At 42.2% G+C, this 24,016-nt stretch overlaps 1 protein-coding gene across 2 annotated transcripts; it reads right to left on the minus strand.

Annotated features, from left to right (window-relative positions):
• Positions 1 to 1,770: 1,770 nt before the first annotated feature.
• SAR1A (secretion associated Ras related GTPase 1A) lies at positions 1,771 to 23,088 on the minus strand. 2 transcript variants are annotated; one of them, XM_066348685.1, is made up of 7 exons: positions 22,937 to 23,088; positions 15,562 to 15,635; positions 15,317 to 15,436; positions 14,822 to 14,887; positions 10,555 to 10,658; positions 5,777 to 5,908; positions 1,771 to 4,190 (listed from the first exon to the last, which is right to left on the minus strand). In XM_066348685.1, the coding sequence occupies exons 2-7, from the start codon at positions 15,617 to 15,619 to the stop codon at positions 4,074 to 4,076; spliced, it is 597 nt and encodes a 198-aa protein (XP_066204782.1). In that variant the 5' UTR covers positions 15,620 to 15,635; positions 22,937 to 23,088; the 3' UTR covers positions 1,771 to 4,073. The 2 variants fall into 2 exon arrangements, with proteins under 2 accessions (XP_066204782.1, XP_066204783.1); XM_066348686.1 differs by lacking the exon at positions 22,937 to 23,088 and adding an exon at positions 22,616 to 22,683.
• Positions 23,089 to 24,016: the final 928 nt, after the last annotated feature.

Below are 24,016 nucleotides of genomic sequence, written 5' to 3' on the forward strand. Positions count from 1 at the left end.
AGAGAGAGGGAAGAAAAGAGAGAGAAGAAAGGAAAGAGAGGAAGAGAGAGAGAGGGAAAAAGGGAAAGAGAAGCACCAACTCGCTGCTCCACTTAGTGATCACCTCTTGTAGGTACCCTGACCCAAGATCAAACCCACAACCTTGATGTGCAGAGATGTTTTATCCACTGAGCAACCCAGCTAGGACTATAATAATAGTAAGATTATTTTAATATTATTAAAATAATTTTAATATTAGAATTTTAATATTTTAAGATTAATAAAATAATAGTAAGATTATTTTAGTACATATTTGTCAGCATTAGTGAAAAATATTCAAATACTAAAATTATACTACTTTTCTGCCTCCAAGTTTTGAATAAACTAATGTTGGTTGATTTATCTCCAGCACAACACAGGGTGATGCTCACAGCTCAGTGTTACCAGTAACAAACCTGTTTGACAAAGGGGAATGATGATCCATCTTAGTATGAGGCAGGAATGAAATTAATTAGCAGTCTCTCATATCAGGCAGGCTGTTTGTTTTGGTTCTGTGACACAGATGGCTTAAGCAAGGTAAAATCTCTCAACTTCCTAACTTGCTAGCAATTAGTTTCTTTCTCTCCAGAGGCCAGTGATTCTCCCTTAATGACACTCAAGCCTCCAGCACGTTACATGTCAGCTTTTTGTTTATGGTACACCACAGTATAGAAAGTTCCAAGTCACAGCCAACAGCCAAGGTGAGGCCCTTTGAGTACCGGACTCATTGCCTCAGCCTTTCATTATCATGTTCCACCTGACCTGTGGTGGTGCAATTGATAAGAGCAGTGACCTGGAATGCTGAGGGGGCTGGTAGGAAACCTGGGATTGCCAGGTCAAACCAGTGAACAGCTAGAATGAAGCAACTACTTCTCGTCCCCAACCTTCTTTTTGTAAAATCAATAAAGATAATTTTTTAAAAAATTAAATAAAAATTCTCACGTTCCACTCCAACTCAAACAACACAAATGTATATGAACATAGAACTCACAGCCTCCTTTCATAGTAACAGACATGAGTTTCAATCTCAGGATGCTTCGAATATTTTTTTAAATTTATTCATTTTAGAGAGGGGAGAGAGAGAGAGAGAGAGAGAGAGAGGAAGAAAGAGGGGAAGAGCAGGAAGCATCAACTCCCATATGTGCCCTGACCAGACAAGTGCAGGGTTTCAAACCAGCTAACTCAGTGTTCCAGGTCAATGCTTTATCCACTGCTCCACCAAAGGTCAACTTCCAGTATTTTAATACTCAGTCAAAAAGAACCTGTTACATTTCACTTCCCATTCTATTTGTCCCAGTACTTTAGTTCTTCTAAAAGCAGATCTTCCTACAAGTTTAGTAAATGCACAAGCATAGGTTTCTTTCCTTCTATCTTTGCCAAATGTAGCATTCAACTGGATCTCTCCAATTTTGTATAAAATGAAACACAGCTACACTGGATCCTGTCCTTGCTAGCATATAAATAAGAGATCTTGTTCAAAAGTCTGCCATATCTACACTGCCGCAGAGGCAACCACCGATCCTAGGACCACTGCATGTTCCAAGGTTCTCAAACAGCACTAAATCTAATACTTTTATGTGGAATGTATAAATTGGCTTGGCACTTTTTTTTTTTCCTGGTAGCAAAACTGAAGTCTCTCACATCCATTATATACATTTCTTCCCATAAATAGGGAAGAACTTTTGCTTCCCCCAGCAAAACAAATGTCGTGCTATGTTTAAACTCAGAACCAATGTAAAAAGGAGCAAGACAGTGTTTTAACTTTTTATTAAAATGCTTAGGTTACAGATTGACTTTCTTTTGTAAATGACTGTTTACTTTTCCTGAAATAGGACATATATGCACTCTGATAAAACAGAATGAAAAGTCTCGATTCAAGGGAGTTCCTGTACAAAGCTCTAATCCTCACTGTTAGAAGCCAAGCTGCTCACAGCAGCTTCTTTCTGCTATGTTATTATAGGAACAGTGTTTTCTGTGGGGCAACAAATAGACTGGTGCTACTTGACTTTTCAATCCCCTCTTTCTCCAGTGGCCAAAATAAACCACTTTCACAAAAAGCTGTCCTGCGCAGAATCCAGTTTTCTAGCTTGCTACAAAATGATTAAGGGAAAATAAGAAAACTAACACTGAAGCAATCATACTTTTTATGTCTCTAGATAGAGAAGTACAGGTTACCGTTAGCCAAAGTAAATGAAAAGTTGCAAGTTAACTAATTCACCGTTAGCTAGACTTGTTCACTTAAGGCTTTAACCCTTTTCCACACCAACAACTGTCTTAATCCCACTATGCTTCTCATAAATGAAAGTCATGCCTGTCCCAGACTTATACTCCACTGAGCCTCTGCATTTAGTACCTGGCAGTGAAAAAGTATACTTTCCTAATAGTACTGAAGACATTGTTAACAAGAAATCCAACTAAAGAACAATACTCTATCACCCCCAAAATGTTTATCCACACTTTCCCTACCCTCACATTAGAAGCAAGATCCACTGAATTCAATCCTCTGCAAATAAGCATCATCATCACCATTTTCAATTTTGAGGAAACTACCTCCCTGTAATTTTTTATTAAAGGAAGAATGAATGAAGATATCTTAAAGCCCATCTTAAGATAAAGATATCTCCCATCTTAAAGCCACCTCCTATCCTGTCATCTTTAGCTGCAAGCGTAGAAAATTGATTAAGATAATGAAAATCCAATTTCAAAATGGCATTAAGAAAATGGAAAACTATAAAAATAATCCTCAGCTCACTACTGGGGATGTGGCAGCTTTTGTACTGGATGTTCACCGACAGTGAGTGACGCTGGCTCAAAAGCAACAGCTCTCCACAAAGTTCTCGGGTTAGAGTTTCTCCAGCTTACTTCTCGAATGGGGAAAGGCAATGTCACACACAATCTGGAAAAGCTACAGATGTTAACCTTTAAACACCAAAAAAATTGACAATTAAAAAAAAAAAAAGCTCATGAGCTGTTCCATAAAGAGACCAAATTCTGCAAGTCTACTGAGTAAATCTTTCAGATTCAACAAAATGCTACAATACCAGATTTTTAAGTTTGCAAATCAGATTTAAGAGTCCTTAAGTTAACACTGTCCTGTATAACTCTCCTATTCAGAAAAATCCCCCCTAAAATCTGTGCAAAAGTAACTGACACACTTGCTGTCTATGATGACATGGGAGATGTTCTCAATTCTTCTATGAGGCGAAAGTCACTTCTTATAACTGAAAATGAAAAAGGTGCTATATAAAGAGAAATGAAACTTCACAACAGAAGCAAAGACTGGCTGAAATTTGTAACTTTATAAGTAATAATAATAACCATATCCACTCTATAATTATATCCTCTGCAGCGAACAATCTACTATACACTCCGTGGTGAGGAACAACCCTAGCTTGCCACAGTGGGAACCTGTTGCAACTGCGAGGCCAGGGCTCGGCCCCTTCCTAGTTCTCTGAGTACAAGCGACACCACTAACTCCAAGGCAGTTAGACAGACGGGGAGCTTTATTCACCAGCCCACAAACTCAACAGGAGTCAGTTCACTTGACTGAGCTCTGGCCTCCAACATGTATCTGTGCATAATTCTTTATGAAGTATCTAAATGCAATTCACTAGATTAAAAAAAAAAAAAGGAATAGAAAACTCTGGACCAAGTAAATTGTAAACTCAAAAAGTTAGAAGGGAAACCAATTACATTAACAACACTTTCTTTAAAAAATAGAATCACTTTCTTTTGAAATCAACCACAGTGGTGATATGTGTTTTTCTTTTCAGGTGCCCCATGATGGCACACAGCTTTACCCGGCATTCCCTGCCAGCTTCCAAGTCCCGGGACGCTGACCTGCACCAGCACATGGGGCAGCCTGACCTCCCGACAGTGTAGAGAAGAGCACATGTCACCACTGGGCGATGAGACAGCTGACAGAGACTCTTGGCTTCTCAACGCCAGACATGGTTGTGGAGAGCTTTCCTTGTTCTATTAGAAAAGTTCATGAGGAAGCTGTGAATAGGATCAGTCCAGAGAAGTAGAACTCTTTTATTTTCACTGTCCAAACATCAGTCAATATACTGGGAGAGCCAGCGGAAGCCCTCGCCGTAGCCTTGCCTCTTGAGCACACTGCACATGAACACTTCCATGGGGCGGGCATTCAGCTCCTTCAGGGTCACATTCCCCTAAGGAGACAAAACCAAGAAAGGCATGTCAGCACCTTCACTGTGGAAAAGTCTGAAAGGGTGATCACCAAAATGATCTTCTCCATTCCTCAAAAGCAAATCGAAAGAGAGATTAATTACAAATATGTGGTCAAGGCCATAGAGATGACTTCCCCAGGGCTTCATACCTGCAGAACAGGGTAAGCAGCACAGTCTTGTTCCCAGCCTCCCTCTCTCTGTGAAGAGCATTTGCTTTCAACACACCAACATTCAGCGGCCAGTTATGGCAGCAAACCAAGAAAAAGGCCACGGAGACTCAATGACCCAGGCAACACGCTTCTTGATGGACAAAAGAAATCTGGGACTTTGTAGAAATAAAGATATCCTCGGCCCTGGCCGGTTGGCTCAGTGGTAGAGCGTTGGCCTGGCATGCGGGAGTCCTGGGTTCGATTCCCGGCCAGGGCACACAGGAGAAGCACCCATCTGCTTCTCCACCCTTCTCCTTCCTGTCTCTCTCTTCCCCTCCTGCAGCCAAGGCTCCATTGGAACAGCATTTGCCTGGGCGCTGGGGATGGCTCTGTGGCCTCTGCCTCAGGCGCTAGAATGGCTCTGATTGTGGCAGAGCGATGCCCCAAGATGGGCAGAGCATCACCCCCTGGTGGGCGTGCCGGGTGGATCCCTGGTTGGGCGCATGCGGGAGTCTGTCTGACTGCCTCCCTGTTTCCAACTTCAGAGAAATACAAAAAAAAAAAAAAAAAAAAGGAAAAACAAAAAAGATATCCTCATAAATGCAAATATTCAGAAATACATATTAATAACAGATCACACTAAAGAAATTAAGAATTCATATGTGCATAACACTCATGCTGAAGAGGGGAAACTAAAAAAGTAAGGAAGCATTTCTAAGGAGAAACAGATAACCAAGAGACAGGACTAAGGAACTATATAAAAAAGTAAATACAGACCCCAGAAAAAAATGTTAAATGAAATACGCTAAAATGATCAGGATTCCTGCTTAATTATAGCTGACTTAAATTTTCACTCTCACAAGCATACTTTTCTGCACTCGTCTTTCAAACTGGAGACAACATGACCTATTGACCTGGAAGGTGTGGGTTCTTTTCCTGGTTTGATTACTGACTTGCATGTGGACCTGAACAAATTATGAATTTTCTCAGCTTCACATGGACATGACAATCCAACCTCTCTCAGCAAGGAGCACTGAAAACAATCCAGAATTCTGTGATTTCAACGCTTGGAAAGTGATATAATAAATGATCACTTTTCCTCAGCCTGAAATCTCTAGACAAAAATATTAATTTCTGACTAAAAAAGATTCTTTCCAAAGAGATTTCTTAAGTGTTGAATTTGAAAAATGGTCAAAAAATTCTTAAGATGTTAATTTTGCCTTCTGTACCGCCTCCCTCCCTGCTGTGCACCATGTCTGAAAACAGTTACAGAACACGTTCCAGCCTCAGGGAGGCTGCACATCACCGAGAATGCAGCAAATCTTCAGCCCAGCTAAACTTCAAAGAGACAAGTAAAATCTAGATAGCAAGGCATGTGAATTTCCTTTAGAATACGTCCCCTGAAGATTTTTCTCTCACCTTTCCTGTGGTCTGTCCATAAAGCCCAAATATCTCCCGGAGTTTTTCTTCACTGATTGCATCTGTTCTGTCAATTTTGTTCCCCAAGATCAGGATTGGCACATTAGATATTGTTTCGTCAGTCATTAAAGCCTAGAGACAAGACAGAAAAGAGTAAAGGAAGGAGGAGGGAACACATATATGGTGTGCAGAGCTGTGTTGTAGAATTGGGCTCCTGAAACCTGTGTAATTATGCTAGCCAGTGTCACCACAATAAATTCAATTTTTAGCAAAGTGTAAATGAGGAGTCTATAAAAGCCCATGAGATAATGAAAATCACCTTAACTTTTACTTGTCTATAAGATATCAAAAATAAAGTGAAAAATCTAATCATCTTTTTACTTGAGTGACACTCCATTTTTTAAAATTGAATTTATTGAGTGACACTGGTTAACAAATTATACAAGTTCCAGGAGCACAATTCTATAGCACATCTTCTGTACACTACATTGTATTTTCGCACTCCCCCCCAACTATAACACTCTTAATATTAGGTAAAAAGCCCCTACAAATACCTTGACACTGGGCAAAAATCTCTCAATAGCAGCTCAAGGCTATGTCTATTTACAAGTCTGTAGAACTGTCCCAAGTCCCTGAGCCACAGACTCTCCTCAGGCCACCCACTGAGCACAGTCCTAGGAGCGTGCAGAGCCTCAGAAATGACAGGAACTCCCCAAGTAGTCACTGAGTGCCCAATGTGTGCCAATGCTACCTCAGGTACAACAGGGACACAAAAGGAGGGTAATACACATGCCTAGCCTCACTCCACGTTCCTACATCTATTAACAAAGCAAGGCAGGTGGGTGATTAAGTGTCCCAATGAACAGGGACAGAATGTTAATACTAAAGGCAATCAGGGAAATAAAATGCCAATGTGGGCTTGAGGAAAGTCTCAGCAAAGACACAGAATCTAAACTAGACTCTGGAGGAGAAACAGGATTTGGACAGGTGGAAAAGAGGAGAAAGAACACAGCAATGGCTTTAGAGTAGGGTAAGAATTCAGGAAGCTGCATGGAGCATCGCCTGGCTGGATTAAAGCATTATGTTGACATACAGTGACAGTAAATGGGATGGCAAGGGATGACCAACAGTATGGTGCCAGTCTGAGAGGTTAGCTGCAATAGATCCTAAAGACCCCAAATCCAGACGCTGCAGGAGAGAATCTATACACTTTCAGTACAGTGAATTCACAAATAGTATCTAGCTGCGGTGCTCAGGTAAGGGATGGTGATCTAGCCTAAGATGACAGCACAGAATGAATAGTGCAGCAGACATTTTGGCGTAAAGAAGAGACTAGGTTTAAATTACAAGACATACAAAAGAGGAGTCAAAGCTGGCAGATTTCAAGCCTGGGTTTCTTGGTTCTAGTACTAATTCCAATTTTATGGTGAGATTCTCCTGCCCAGAAGCAACTCTCAAGATACTAGCTGGGTATCCGACAATTCCACTCAACTCAATACTATCTACCTGGAGATGAGCATCAGACTCCACAGGTTCGGTCCTACAGGACTCCTGCTCCTCTTCAGATGCCAGAGCAAGTCCAGGTTATCATTGTACTTCTGACCAAATAGGTACAAATCAGATGTTCCCAAAACACCCTCCCTGAGTTTAATTTGTTAGAATGACTCACAGAACTCAATAGAAACATCTTCCTTCCAAGGTATTGGTTATGAAAGGCTGTGACAGGCGCAACAGCCGGATGGAAGAGATACAGAGGGGACGGTACGGGAAACGGCATGGGCACCCACACCCTCTCAGGGCGCACCATCTCTCCAAATCATGTGTGAGCAGCCCAGACGCTCTCTGATGGTCTTCTCGGGTTTTATGGAGGCTTTATTCCACTGTCATGAACAATTAAATCCTTGGCCACTGGCAACTGATTCAACTACCAGGCCCTCTCTCCTCCCTGGGGGTCAGGAGATGGGGCTGAAGGTTCCAACCTCTAAGTGTTTGGGTCTCCTAGCTAGCAGCCCCTATCCTTAGGTGAGGTCGAAAAGCTACCTTATTAACAAAACAAAAGACACCAATGTGGCTCCTTCCTTTAGGACATTCCAGGAACTGCATGCCAGGAGCCATGGATAAAGACCCACCATATGTGAGAAATATACTTTGATCATCTGAATGACCGAATATATATTTCATATATATTTCAATATTGCACTGGGAATCTAGTTCTCACTGCCTGGAAAACCTAGGAAAGAAAACTAGAGTTGAACAGATAAAGAGGAACATACTTTGACAATGTCAAATTCCAGGAAATGACAAAATCAGATTAAGGAAGTCACTTATTCATAATAACAAAGAGCTTACTATGTATCCAATGTTTTGTAGGCACAGGGGTTTTGCAAAGAAGTAAGAAACGGTCCCTACCCTCTAAGTTCCTAGTATGGTGGGAGAGACTTATGAAAAACAACCAGTAAAGATGACACAGATAAGTTGGAGAGGCTAACAATCTGTGAGGTCAGAGGATTCTTAGAAGTGGTCACACCTAAACTCAGTCCTCTTAAAGGACATTATGAAATTTACCAGCCAAAGGGAGTAGGGGGTCATGTGACAAAGACAGGCAGGGATAGCCACTTCTGTGTTCTCTGTTTCAAATGTAGTTCAAGGTAAGCAACAGAAAAGAAGCTGTAGAAATAGAGAGGCATGCTCATGAAATAGCTTATGTGCTATGTAGATTTGTGGATTTTATATGAAGATAATAGAGATCTATTAATGGATATTAAGTAAGGCAATAACAAGTCTGAGACAATTCCTTCTAGCATTACTACAGAATGTGACAGGGTGCTGGTAGAATCTATAGTATTCAGAGGGTTCCAGATTGCGTGTCCAGCTGGATGGTGGGGAAGAGCAATAGTTCCATCCTGGGAGAACAGAAATGGTAGGTGGAATTGTTGAGCAGGCAGCACTATGTATGAGGCTGAAGCTCAAGAGAGGTACAGACAAGAGAAATGCATTTGGGAGTCACTAACGTGTGTGGCAGATGAAGAAATGGGAGTAGCCTGGACCAGCCTAGGAGAAAGAACAGACCCTGGGGTGGGGAACAACAACAAGATTTAAGGGCTGTCTGACCAGGCGGTGGCACAGTGGATAGTGTCAGACTGGGATGTGGAAGACCCAGGTTCGAGACCCCCGAGGTTGCCAGCTTGAGCATGGACTCATCTGGTTTGAGCAAAGCTCACCAGCTTGGACCCAAGGTCGCTGGCTCGAGCAAGGGCTTACTCGGTCTGCTGTAGCCCCACGGTGAAGGCACATATGAGAAAGCAATCAATGAACAACTAAGGTGTCGCAACAAAAAACTAATGATTGATGCTTCTCATCTCTCTCCGTTCCTGTCTGTCCCTGTCTATCCCTCTCTCTCTCTGTCTCTCTCAAAAAAAAAAAAAAAAAAAAGATTTAAGGGCTAAGCAGAGGAGGTATTGATACTTGTGAAAGAGTCTGAGCAGTATCAGCCAGAGAGCACAAAACCAAGAATGTAAAGAGTTTAAAGAAAGAGAGAATGGACACTGCTAAGGGGTCATATAAGGGAAGAACTTCCCTGTAGACCATTCTACATGAGACAAGAATAGAGCTTCAAGAAATATACTTACAAATAAATTTGAGACATGTTCAAAGTACCAGGAACAAGAACATAGATAGTTATTAAATAAAAGAGAAAGAGGCTCAGGGCAAAGCAGTGTAAAGGCAACATTATAGAAATTGTCAAGCCAAGAAAATGCAATGCTGAAAAAGGAGAAAACTGGCCCTGGCCGGTTGGCTCAGTGGTAGAGCGTCGGCCAGGCATACAGGAGTCCTGGGTTCGATTCCCGGCCAGGGCACACAGGAGAAGCGCCCATCTGCTTCTCCACCCCTCCCCCTCTCCTTCCTCTCTGTCTCTCTCTTCCCCTCCCGCAGCCAAGGCTCCATTGGAGCAAAGTTGGCCCAGGCCCTGAGGATGGCTCTGTGGCCTCTGCCTCAGACGCTAGAATGGCTCTGATTGCGGCAGAGCGACGCCCCAGATGGGCAGAGCATTGCCCCCTGGTGGGCGTGCTGGGTGGATCCCGGTAGGGCGCATGCACGAGTCTGTCTGACTGTCTCCCTGTTTCCAACTTCAGAAAAATACAAAAAAAAAAGAGAAAACTTGAAGTGAGTCCTTGAGACTATCAAACCCTGCAAGTCACCAAAAGAGAAAGAGGAATGGGGAGAGAGGGAGAGACAGACAGAAACACCAATCCGTTCCTGTATGTGCCTTGACCAGGAATCAAATCAGCAACCTTTGTGCTTCGGGACGACGCTCTAACCAACCGAGCTATCTGGCCAAAGCAACACAACAGACTCTTAAGGTCTGAAAAGTCATTCAAGCACAAGGGTGGGCAGGTTCAATCTAAAAAGGCATATTAAAAACATCAAGAACTCTCTTTAAAGGTTCCACTATGCCAACATTTCATAGGGTGACCCCATGTGATGTGTAAAAGGGAAAGATGTTAATTATGCTGGGACAACAGGCATAAACTGGGGAGTCTCCTGAGCAAACTGGACACATATTCACCCCGTTATATATATAAGCAAAGTTAATTTACTCCAGTTCAAGCTGAATTTCCTTAGGACATTGAAAAGCAATGTTGTAGATTTGAAAACACTTTCTTCCCATAACTAGGACCTTCCTCAAATGTTAATTAGAATGACTGAGTATTGGCACTATTAAGCTGTATTCCTTAAAAGAAATACAGGCCAAGAAAGGAAAAAAAACATAACCGTACATTAAGTTCAACTTTGGACTCCATGAGGCGAGGATGATCTGCACAATCCACCAGAAAGACAATCCCATTAATGGCTGGGAGGTAATTTTTCCAAACCCGACGTGCTAAAAAGACAAAGTTTGTTGTTGCATCAATAAAAAATATATACTTTGAAAATTAATAACCTGATGGTCTATAAAATAGTCAAATCTCGGTCAGGTTTCAACAGCATTAAACTTCGTATGATTTTCCAACTCATCAGAACAGAGGTATAAACTGATGGCCCACGAACTGAATCTGATTTTTTTTAAACTTGAAAAACAGGGTTTTTTGCCTGATTTTCTAAAAATTGCAACATCTGGCAATCCCATGCCTACTTACCCACATGCTCCTTTGGATGAGGTCTGGGCTGTTCGGTTTGTCAGTTTCCAACAGTCCTTACTGTCTTAAACTCAGCCAATTTCACTCACTTAAATCACTTTCCTTATTCACTTAAATCACTTTCCTTATCCCTGGAGCCATTTCAGTTTTCAACCTCTGAGTTAAAATATCATGATGCAAATTACCTGACTATATAACTTTTAATACCAAGCTAGTTCCTAACTAACTGATGTATCCATGCACTGACACACTCATCCGCGCAGCCCTCTGGGAGACAAGACTGAAGTGTTGAAGGCCCATCAGCTTGCTGCTCTTCCTTATTCAACCCAGTGTGCCCTACACAGTTTATTTTTTTGTTTATCACAAATGATAATGGTTCAGGAAGCACTGCTTTAATTGTATTATAATTTCTAAACCATTCATTTCTAGTTCTTTTAATGGGATAACTGAAGAAGCAAGTATCTTTACATCAAACTGTTAATAATTAAGGGTAGGGCTGGGAAGAGGTTGGGGAAACGTTTACTTTCCAGATTTGTATACTGAATTTTGTTACAGAGTCTAGACTAATTTTATAAGTAAAAAATTTTAAGTTATATATATAAAAAATGAAACTTCTAGCCTGACCGGGTGATAGTGCAGTGGATAGTGTAGGACTGGGACGCAGAGGACCCAGGTTCAAAACCTAAGGTCGACGGCTTGAGCAAGGGGTCACTCGCTCTGCTGTAGCCCCTACCCTTCAAGGCACATAGTATGAGAAAGCAATCAATGAACAGCTAAGGCGCCGCAACAAAGAACTGATGCTTCTCATCTCTCTCTCTTCCTATCTGTCCCTATCTGTCCCCCTCTCTGTCTCTGTCACACATACACACACACAAAAAGGAAACTTTTAAATGTATTTCAGTAACTTCTATATAATAGTGGTTATTATGAAAAACTGTTTCTGTTAAGTAAAATGTTCTCAGTCAAACAAAACTATGTACATGAACACATTTACTTTCTTATTCTATCAAAACCTGGAAGTTAAATGATCACACCAAATAATACACAATTCCCAGTTCAGGTGTCTAAAAACACCTACTGCTCTGCATTCTCTAAATGGTCTCAGGTCAGCTTATAACTGAATTACCTCTGAATTTAAATTTGGAAGTGGTTACAAATCTTTCTCAAAGAAGCAGAAAGATACCATATATCCTCCTTTTCCTTCCCAAATAAAAATAATACAAGCTCATTATAGAAAAATAAAAAACAAGATAATCTATAGCCTAACCAGGCGGTGGTGCAGTGCATAGAGCGTCAGACTGGGATGTGGAAGGTCCCAGGTTCGAGACCCTGAGGTCGCCAGCCTGAGGTGGGCTCATCTGGTTTGAGCAAAAGCTCATCAGCTTGGACCCAAGGTCACTGGCTCGAGCAAGGGGTTATTTGGTCTGCTGAAGGCCCGCGGTCAAGGCACATATGAAAAAGCAATCAATGAACAACTAAGGTGTCCCAATGCGCAACGAAAAACTAATGATTGATGCTTCTCATCTCTCCATTCCTGTCTGTCTGTCCCTGTCTATCCCTCTCTCTGACTCTCTCTCTGTCCCTTAAAAAAAAAAAAAAGATAATCTATAATCCTCCATCAAAACACACATACTGTTTACGTTTTATATTATTTTCTTTCAATATTTTTTTTCTGTACAGGTATTTTATAAGATTGTGATCATATTACATATGATTATATAACATATAAATAGTAAAGAAAATAAACGTAATTACATGCTAAGGAAATCATTGACTATAAAATTATTTAGATCAATTCCCAGCTTTCTGGCTAAAAATTTTTGACTGAACAATTAAAATTATTAATATCTATTTAAAAAAATTTTAATTTATTACTTTTAGTGAGAGAGGGAGAGAGAGAAGACAGAAACGTCAATCTGTTCCTATATGTGCCTTGATGGGGTATTGAATCCACAACCTAACTATCTGGCCAGGGCCCAATACTTTATTTTGTAACTAAACTTTTAAAAAGCTATGGTAGAGCCTGACCAGGTGGTGGCGCAATGGATAGAGCGTCGGACTAGGATGAGGAGGACCCAGGTTCGAGACGCTGAGGTCGCCTGCTTGAGTGCGGGTTCATCTGGTTTGAACAAAGCTCACCAGCTTGGACCCAAGGTCGCTGGCTCAAGCAGGAGGTTGCTCGGTCTGCTAAAGGCCCGCGGTCAAGGCACATATGAGAAAGCAATCAATGAACAACTAAGGTGTCGCAACGAAAAACTGATGATTGATGCTTCTCATCTCTCTCCGTTCCTGTCTGTCCCTGTCTATCCCTCTCTCTCTCTCTGTCTCTGTAAAAAATTTAAAAAATAAAAATAAGTAAATAAAAGCTATAGCAGAGTCTACCTAAATAATGCTACAAAAGGATCTCAACTCAATTTGATAACAAATGAGTAAATCTGAAAGAATCTCAAAGGTTCTCTCTTCTAGCTTTCCAGAATATTTTTTTTTGACAGAGACAGAGAGAGAGTCAGACAGGGATAGATAGGAACAGACAGGAAGGGAGAGAGATGAGAAGCATCAATTATTTGTTGCATCACCTTAGTTGTTCATTAACTGCTTTTTCATATGTGCCTTGACCAGGGGAGCTACAGCAGACCGAGTGACCCCTTGCTCAAGCCAGCGACCTTGGGCTCAAGCCGGTGAGCCTTGCTCAAATCAGATGAACCCGCGCTCAAGCTGGCAACCTCTGGGTTTCTTTTTTTTTTTTTTTTTTTAAAGCCATGGGTTGTTGTTGTTTTTTTTAAAGACTTTATTTATTCAATTTTCAGAGAGAAGAGAAAGAGAGAGAGAGACAAGGGGGAGGAGCAGGAAGCATCAACTCCCATATGTGCCTTGACCAGGCAAGCCCAGGGTTTCGAACAGGCAACCTCAGTGTTCCAGGTCGGCGCTTTATCCCACTGCGCCACCACAGGTCAGGCAACCTCCGGGTTTCGAATCTGGGTCCCAGTCCAATGCTCTATCCACTGCACTACCACCTGGTCATGCTTCCCAGAATATTTATTTGCACATCTTAAATGTTTTGCTGCTAAGCGTAGAGTCTTGCCAAATGTAAAACAAGTGTGCATCAGATAAAGATGCCCTATTCCTATATTTCTAAAACACATACAAGACACCTGACAGGAACCTGGGAACCAAACAGATGAAGCCTGAGTAAGGCTTTTACATTTTTGTAGTAAGAACAAAGTAGAAAAATATGTTCCAAACTGATCTAAATGGGTAAAGTATACAAAATATCAATTTAGATCATAGTGGTCACAAGCAGTCATTGTATTATTTTACAACTTTTGACTAGCCTGAAATTACTTACAAATAATAACTTAATTTTCTATATACTTATGCTCCATTGAAAAAGGGATACAAAAGAGACATGACTAAATACAATGTGATACTATATTGGATCAAGTTTAAAAGGAAAGATGCTATAGAGGAGATAATGGACAATTGACAAAAAAAGGAATATACAATACTATAGACTAGATAAAAATAAAACTTCTTGGGTTTGATAACTATTAAGATCAAGTAAGGGAAAATTCTTGTTTTTAGAAAATATGCATTAAATATTAAGGAATAAAAGAGCATGATGAACTCAAACAGCTCAAGGAAAATAAATATTAACATGTATTACACAGAGACGGAGAACAATACATCTGAACATAAGGTACAAAGAAAGTGAAGTTCTCTATTATTTATGAAACTTTTGACAATTTGGAAATTACTTAAAAATAATTGAATAAACCAACTTCATTAAAGTAATAAGACCTCAATCTTAAATGCAAGCAATTTAAAAGGTCAGAATGACACAATGCTTTAAAAAAAAGAGAAGGGGTACAAATTGAATAATACATCCTTCCACTGAGTCATTTCTTACCTTGCTCATGCCCACCAAGATCAAAAGTTGTAAAAGTCATTCCAGCAATCGTCAGCTCTTCTGATGCTGAAAAATTATCAAGAGGAAAATAATTAACTTCTCTCTCCAAACAAGGCTCAGCTTATAATATAAGCCAATATAAATACAAAACTTAATAGTTTTCACCTTGTAAAAAAAAAAATACAAGTGTGAAAACATTCTTTAATTATTTTAAAAAGCCAAATTTCTTTTTCTCCAATGTGTCTGCATCCTTCTTAGAAGTAGATTTGAGAGCTGTGTCCTGTCACAGGACTAGTGAGAACAGAGAGGGACAAAATTCCAGAGGTTTAGATTTATGAGTATGTGACCTGAGTGTGTCCTACAGGGAAATTTTTTCAAGTGAGCTGTCTGTTGGTACCTCAGTTAAGAAAAGAACTACATCAATTGGGGATTCATCCTCCAAATCGGACAGTGACCCTTAAATATCAAAAGGTCACCTGGTATTTTCAAACCTACTCGGATGTAATGTTGGAACATGTTGACCCAATCTGTCATCTTTGAGCATGTGTAGAAGAGTGGTTTTGCCTGCATTGTCCAAACCCAAGAATACAAGTTTTCCAGATTTCTTGTAGAGTCCTAAAAGAGAAAAAATAATTAACAAAATTTTGCTCTCGACATACCAAAGGCTGCTTGTATTTAAGTTGTTGGAGGAAATGCAGAAAGTTTGAAACCTCATATATTTCAAGGAAAATTGGCTTTACCTAGAAACTGGAGCACACTGCTGAAGCCATTGTAGATCCACTCAAAGATGAAAGACATTATTAATGTTTACTACCTGTATAAAATATGAAAGCAACAAACATTAGCTTTCTGAATGCTTATAGTTCTAGAGAAGTTAACTCTCATTCCCTGGCCCTGATACATGTTTACAGTCCCACGTTTGAGGGCATAAGAAAACAAAAGATTTTGCACTCTTGAGGGAAGTCTCTGGGGTCTTCAGATCTGCACAAACTCCTGATTTTCTAAGTTTTCAACCTACAATACTCAGGGGACGAGGACTTGAAGATATACCTTTCTCTTTTACCTGTGATTCACTTGCCAGGAAGCTGCTCATTCACATTCCCTAGATACACCGCTGCTGTCTCAGTTAACAAAACCTCTAGGAAATCAGTCCCATAAAGTATCTGTGTTAAAACTTCACATCAATTCATTAAATAGAAAATAATTTTTTTTTAAAAAAGGCATATTAACACTGGAATGAAAAGCATATTAAGCCATCCTTGTAAACCGCTCTAAAAAAGTCACCATTTTCCCTGCGGCATTTATCAATGCTATCTGTTCTTAAACAAGTTTGTTTAGCCCCTCTTGCAGACCTAAGTGTCTCAACTTAGAGATGATACCAGTATTTTGGAGAGCCATGAAGCAGTAAGAAGAGAATCCTTCCATAATGTGAATAATCAATACCTAAACACTTTATAAATTCAGATTTTCTTAAAATAAGAATACTTGTTCAGGCCCTGGCCGGTTTGCTCAGTGGATAGAGCACCAGTCTGGCTTATGAACATCCCAGGTTCAATTCTCAGTCAGGGCACACAAAAGAAGCAACCATCTGCTTCTCTTCCCCTTCTCTCCCTTGTCCCCTCCTACAGCTAATGGCTCGACTGGTTCGAACGTTGGCCCCCAGCAATCAGGATAGCTCGGTTGGTCAGAGTATGTCAACCCCAGGTGCCAAAAATAGCTCAACTGGTTCGAGCATCAGCCCTAGACATGGGTTACCTGTGGATCCGTTACTATCTCCCCTCCTCTCACTTAAAAAACATTTTTTTAAATTAAAAAAAAAAAAAAAAAAAAAAAGAATACTTGTTCAGCCTGACCTCTGGTGGTACAATGGATAGAGTGGTGACTTGGAACACTGAGGTCGTTGATTCGAAACCCCAGGCTTACCTGGTTAAAGCACATATGAGAAGCAACCAATGAACAACTAAAGTAAAGCAACAATGAGTTGATGCTTCTCTCTAAAAAAAAAAAAAAAAATCAATAAATAAAATCTTTTTAAAAAAAAAACAAATAGCCTGACCTGTGGTGGTGCAGTGGAAAAAGCGTCATCCTGGAATGCTGAGGTCGCCAGTTCAAAACCCTGGGCTTGCCCAGTCAAGGCACATACAAGAAGCAACTACTATTAAGTTGATGCTTCCCGCTCCTCCCCCAACCCCATTTCTCTCTCTAAAAAAATCAATAAATAAAATCTTTTAAAAGGTTAATTTCTGCCCTGGTCGGTTGGCTAAGTGGTAGAGCGTCGGCCTGGCGTGCGGGGGACCCAGGTTCGATTCCTAGCCAGGGCACATAGGAGAAGTGCCCATTTGCTTCTCCACCTTCCCCCCCTCCTTCCTCTCTGTCTCTCTCTTCCCCTCCCGAAGCCAAGGTTCCATTGGAGCAAAGATGGCCCGGGCGCTGGGGATGGCTCCTTGGCCTTTGCCCCAGGCGCTAGAGTGGCTCTGGTCGTGGCAGAGCATTGCCCCCTGGTGGGCAGAGCGTTGCCCCTGGTGGGCGTGTCGGGTGGATCCCGGTTGGGCGCATGCGGGAGTCTGTCTGACTATCTCTCCCTGTTTCCAGCTTCAGAAAAAATACAAAAAAAAAAAAGGTTAATTTCTAAAAAAAATAAAAATAAATATTTTTTTAAAAAGAATACTTATTCAGGACACTGTAGTAGGTTCCCAGCCAAGTACATATCTTAATTAGTACTGACAATAACATCAGTTTTCCTTTTCTTTTTTTGTATTTTTCTGAAGTTGGAAATGGGGAGACAGTCAGACTCCCGCATGCGCCCGACCGGGATCCACCTGGCATGCCTTCCAGGGGGCGATGCTCTGCCCAACTGGGGCGTTGCTCTGTTGTGACCAGAGCCATTCTAGCGCCTGAGGCATAGGCCATAGAGCCATCCTCAGCGCCCAGGCCAACTTTGCTCCAATGGAGCCTTGGCTGTGGGAGGGGAAGAGAGAGACAGAGAGGAAGGAGAGGGGGAGGTGTGGAGAAGCAGATGGGCGCTTCTGTGTGCCCTGGCCAGGAATCGAACCTGGGACTCCTGCACGCCAGGCTGATGCTCTACACGCCAGGCTGACGCTCTACCACTGAGCCAACCGGCCAGGGCCCTTTTTATAGCTTTGAATCATCTTTTGTTTTGTCTGGGCCTATGGGAATCAGTAGAAAAAGTTATGTTGGCCAGGTGGATCCCGGTTGGGCGCATGCGGGAGTCTGTCTGACTGCCTCCCCGTTTCCAGCTTTGGAAAAGTGCAAAAGAAAAAAAAAAAAAAGCTATAAAAAGGTCTGCCTACATGGGTAATAAGCAAGAGAACCTCTGAATGAAGTTAAGAGGAAAGGCTCTAGCCTGGCAGAATGGCTAGATTGGTTTAGAGCAGTGGTCCCCAACCCCCGGGGACCGGTCCGCAGAGAAAGAATAAATAACTTAAATTATTTCCGTTTTATTTATACTTAAGTCTGAACAATGTTTTATTTTTAAAAAATGACCGGATTGATTCCCTCTGTTACATCCGTCTAAGACTCACTCTTGACGCTTGTCTCAGTCATGTGATACATTTATCCGTCCCATCCTAAAGGCCAGTCTGGGAAAATATTTTCTGAACATTAAACCAGACCATGGCCCAAAAAAGGTTGGGGACCACTGGTTTAGAGCATTGTTCCGAAGCGCAGAAGTTGCCAGTTCGATTCCCGGTCAGAGTACATAGAGTACATACAGATCTATGTTCCTGTCTCTCTCTCTCTTCCTCTCTCTCTAAAATCAATAAAATAAACATTTAATAAATAAACAAACAAACAAATAAAATGAGAGAAGGATTCTGAGTCAAAGGTAAGGATTAGGGTTTCTCTGAATCAGCATTTCCTGGTCAGCCTGAACTTTTGCCTCAATATCACAGTTTTGGTAAAAAAAAAAAAAGAAGAAGAGGCCTGGCCTGCAGTGGTGCAGTGGATGTAGTGTTGACATGGAATGCTGAGGTCGCTGCTTCAAAGCCCTGGGCTTGCCCAGTCAAAGCAAACACAACAAACAACAAGCAACAAGCAAGCAATGAACAACTGAAGTGAAGCACTATGAGTCAATACTTGTTGCTGCTTCCCCCTTTCTCTCACTATAAAACCAATAAATAAAAAAAACTGAGAAAAAAAGGAAAGCCCTCCCACAACCTTCACTCCTGTCCAAGAGCATCTGAACACAAGGTTTATACTAGATGTGACCAATAACTTTCAAATAAAACTTTCATAATGTTTTGTTTTTTTCAAAAAAGTAAACAGTTTAGTTTGTTACTTTTACAAGCAACTTGTAAAGGGTATCCATAAAAACCTACCTATATTCTTCATTCAAAAAATGCTAGATAAGAAAAAAATTGGGAAATGGAGACAATGTATGTTAACTTCCTTTTTCACACAAGTACTGTGGCCTCACCTATAAACTTTAGGGCAGTGTTTTTGAACCACAGTGCAGGTCGGCAAAAGAGTTAACCACTCTGATGTTGTATGAAGATTATAGACCCCAATGATCTTAGTCAAATTCACTTATGCTCAGGATGCTTTCTGCCTCAGCAGTCCCTGAAATAATTCTACTTTCACGGGTCCCCAATTATAAAAAGGCTGAAAACCACTGCTTTAGGGACTGCTTAATGTTTACGTTCTATGGCTCATAACCACAGAGGGCCAACTTAAGTGTGGGAGTGTGAGGATGGAGACTAAAGACAAAAGCTTTTCTAAAAAGATACTAAATAAGCTTTTTTCTTTACAGTAACATCAAAATACTTTTTGGCCTGACCAGGCGGTGGCTCAGTGCATAGAGCATCGGACTGGGATGCAGAGGACCCAGGTTCGAGACCCCGAGGTCACCAGCTTGAGCGTGGGCTCATCTGGTTTGAGCAAAAATTCACCAGCTTGGACCCAAGGTCGCTGCTCAAGCAAGGGGTTACTTGGTCTGCTGAAGGCCCATGGTCAAAGCACATATGAGAAAGCAATCAATGAACAACTAAAGTGTCGCAATGCGCAACAAAAGACTAATGATTGATGCTTCTCATCTCTCCGTTCCTGTCTGTCTGTCCCTGTCTATCCCTCACTCTGACTCTCTCTCTCTCTGTAAAAAAATAAAAAAAATAAAAATAAATTTTTGGCAGAAAGAACAAATTTAGCATGTTAAATAACAGTTTTGACTGGAAAGTTGTCCCACACTAAATTTAAGAAGGCCAGTGACTTAAATATACTTACAAAGTTCCTGTGCTTCACTCTCTACTGTAGGTTAGTAAAAGAACAATGTCATCCTTCCTACTTTTCTCAGTCTACCACCTGGACAAGTGCAGTCACCTTCAGAAAGAACCTCTCATTTAGGTCACTTCCACTCTGATCACTCCTTTAAAACCCAACACATGCGCATTTATCCACACTACACTGGTTTGCAGTTAGTACTTTACAGACTCTTTGTAAAGTTTTACCACATCCTTTTATAAGTATTCCCAACTAGATGAATTCTAAGAAAGTGACAAGGGAAAAACCCCATTTTAAGAAATTTTTCATGATAAATGAACCACTTTGATTTTTCCAATTTATTTTCCCTTGACATAACCTGCTTTAAAGGTCCTATAATTCTTCCCATCAGAATGATCTATAGAGAAGTGCTTGAAGAAACTCATCAGGTAATGTTTAAAAATAATAATAAAGCCTTTATTGGACACAAAGAGTTGTATTGTATTGCTATCCTAATTTCATGGCACCTCCATCCTTGAGATCTTAGGATTTGAACATGTTTTTATTTTCCTACATGTATAAAATGTGGTTTTACAGTTTATGCAGCGCCTGCACATACAGCTCATTTCAATCTCACACCAACCCTACTGGGCAGGAAACCTTGGCCTCATTTAACATAATGAGGATGTGATACTCCTAGGTTAACTGGCTTAACAAAGACTGCTCAGCTGAAAAAGTAACAGTGTCAGAACTTAAACCTTCCTCTTTTAGTGCCAAAGACACAGCTCTTCTTGTTAATATCACATAAAATTCAAATCAAAATCACAAACCTGCTTTTTTTTTTTCAGAGACAGAAAGAAAGAGAGAGGGACAGACGGACAGGAAAGGAGAGAGATGAGAAGCATCAATCATCAGTTTTTCCTTGTGACACCTTAGCTGTTCATTGATTGCTTTCTCATATGTGCCTTGACCGCTGGCCTTCAGCAGACCAAGTAACCCCTTGCTCAAGCCAGCAACCTTGGGTCCAAGCTGGTGAGCTTTTGCTCAAACCAGTTGAGCCCGCACTCAAGCTGGCGACCTCGGGGTCTCGAACCTGGGTCCTTACGCATCCCAGTCCGACGCTCTATCCATTGCGCCACCGCCTGGTCAGGTCACAAACCGGCTTTTTAAAAAACCATAAAACTTTCTTAGCCTACCAACTACACTCTACTACAGGGGTCCCCAAACTTTTTACACAGGGGGCCAGCTCACTGTCCCTCAGACCGTTGGAGGGCTGGACTATAAAAAAACTATGAACAGGCCTGACCTGTGGTGGTGCAGTGGATAAAGCGTCGACCTGGAAATGCTGAGGTCGCTGGTTCGAAACCCTGGACTTGCCTGGTCAAGGCACAAACACATATGGGAGTTAATGCTTCCTGCTCCTCCTCCCCCCCTCTCTCGGTCTCTCTCTCTCTCCCCCTCTCTCTCCCCTTTCTAAAATGAATAAAAAAACAAAACAAAAAAAAAACTATGAACAAATCCCTATGCACATTGCACATATCTTATTTTAAAGTAAAAAAACAAAATGGGAACAAATACAATATTTAAAATAAAGAACAAGTAAATTTAAATCAACAAACTGACCAGTATTTCAATGGGAACCATGGGCCTGCTTTTGGCTAATGAGATGGTCAATGTGGTCCTCTCACTGACCACCAATGAAAGAGGTGCCTCTTCCGGAAGTGCGGCTGGCCGGGATAAATGGCCTCAGGGGGCCACATGCGGCCAGGCCGTAGTTTGGGGACCCCTGCTCTACTACTTTATGGCATCTTACGGCAACTTACGAGTTGTCCAAAATTTAAAGGCTCTGAACTAGAAACAAAAGCACTGCCAAAGTACCCAAAAGTATAATTTGCAAGTTTCAAGACTGACTGATATATAAATAAAAAGCAAAAGCACTGGACTGACCATTAGCCAATCAGGAATCTATGCAACTCTTCTTATATATACTCATTACTTCTACACATACTCAGAGCAACTTTGAGACACCATTCCAGACAGATTTGGGGTAGCAGGCCAGCTGGCTTTTAGCTAAGAAAACTGCAGGGCACATACATCAAAGGCCAGACCCACTGCAAAGCTCCATAAGTTCCCTGTCACAACCTAAGCAGGTGGATCAAGGTAAAGGAGAAATGACAAGAGCAAGAGAGAATACTAACAAGACAATTTAGTGTCGACGCTCGTAAGTATGCTCTTGATCTCCGGGCTAGAATCGTGAAGTAAATAATCTGTACCAATCTAACATGAAGTCATCTTTGCATGAACTGAAGACAGAGGAGGGAAATAACAGGAAGGTGGAAGGAGAAAATATGGGGTTCGATCAAGGACATCAGATGGTAACAGAGCTGAAGTGTGTGGGGTGAGTGTTAGGGAGCCCGGGACGAGAAGGCAGGAGAACTGGTTCCAACGCTCACACTTGCTATCTCTGGGGCCTTGGCCAATTCACTGTGCCTGGAGAGCCTTAGTCCCCGAGTCTGTAAAACAAGGATAACCATCAAGGTCTCTCACCCGCCTCACCGAGGGCTATAATGTAAGGCTCACCTGAGACAGGGGATGTGAAGCTGTTTCGTGAACCAGCCGCACAGCACAGACAAGAAAAATGTTAGCCCGCCCAGCAGCTGCAAGGCCCCCGAGAGGAATGCAGATCGACCCGATACCCTAGAGGCAGGCACAGGACCGAACAGACCCAGCCGAGTCGGCCCATCCCCGCCCAGAACCAGTCCCGCAGCCCCACAAAATCGCCTGCGTGTCACTACCCCCCCCCCCCAACCCCGCCTGCGCCGGCCTCCGCCCTGGCCCTCCTGCAGTCCGTCTAGGCCGTCCAACCCCGGCTCCCTCCCTCGCCGCGGCCGCCCGACTTACAGCCCGATGGGCTCCTCCGGCGGCTGCAGGCGGCTTCGAACCTGCTCTGAGCACACAGCCCAGCAGCAACCGGGACCGCCAGCTACTCGCCGGATATACGCAACACCTCACCCCCGGGACTTCCGGGCGCGTGCTCGTCCTCGCCCCTTCGCAGCGCCGCGGCGCTCTGCTACCGCGGGGCGCCCTACCAGCTGCTCGGGACCCGGAGAGGCGGGCCTCAGGCGCGGCGGACGCGCTCGGGGCGGGCCCGGCGTGGCCACGCCTCTACCCACAGGGATCGCCGGCCGCGCGAGACGTGGCAGCGCGAGGGCCAGGGTGGAAGCGGCATCCTGGAGTCTCGCGGTGGACCCGGACGACTGGCGTCGCGGCTTCAAGTCTGACTGCTTCCCCAGGGGCAAGGGAAAAATTGTAACGGGCGACTGATGGCTAGGTAGGTTCTCAGAAAGAAGAATTGGCCTGAGAGTTCTCAACTTAAGGTGGATCCCTGCAAGCTTTTGTTTTAACCCACATTGCCCTGTGATATAGCCTGTTCTTTTGAAGAACAGCTCATGTTTTTTTGAGAACTTATGTTCCATGCAATGCATTACTTGGTATGCCTCATCTCATTTGACCCTCATTACAGCCCTCTGAAGCAGATACCGTTATTATCCCGAGCTTACAAATAAGAGAACTGAAGCAACCAAGCCCAAGTTCATAGCTAGGAAGCGGCAAAGCAACACGTTGGCATTCCCATCTTGTCCTTCACGTGCATTGTCTCATTTAATTCTATGAGATTGGTATTAACACTCCCACTTTACAAATAAAACTGAGTCAAATGGAAAGATGAATGATATTTTGGGGGAGGAACACTCAGCAAGATCTCCATTTTCTGAGTAAAATTATAATTTTAACGTAATTCATATAAAAGTATAATAGGTATGTTATAAAGTACCGCACCCCAGATTCTGAAAGGCACTGCACCTCATTTCATCGAGTTCACATAGAGACACCCAGTCCAGATAAATTTTGAAGACTTTTATTAGAGGAGGAGATTTATTAATATGCAGGACGCATTTGGCTGACACGGGCATCTGCAAGCCC

The sequence above is a fragment of the Saccopteryx leptura genome, chromosome 9 (assembly GCF_036850995.1).
Source record: "Saccopteryx leptura isolate mSacLep1 chromosome 9, mSacLep1_pri_phased_curated, whole genome shotgun sequence".
NCBI classification, from domain to species: Eukaryota; Metazoa; Chordata; class Mammalia; order Chiroptera; family Emballonuridae; genus Saccopteryx; species Saccopteryx leptura.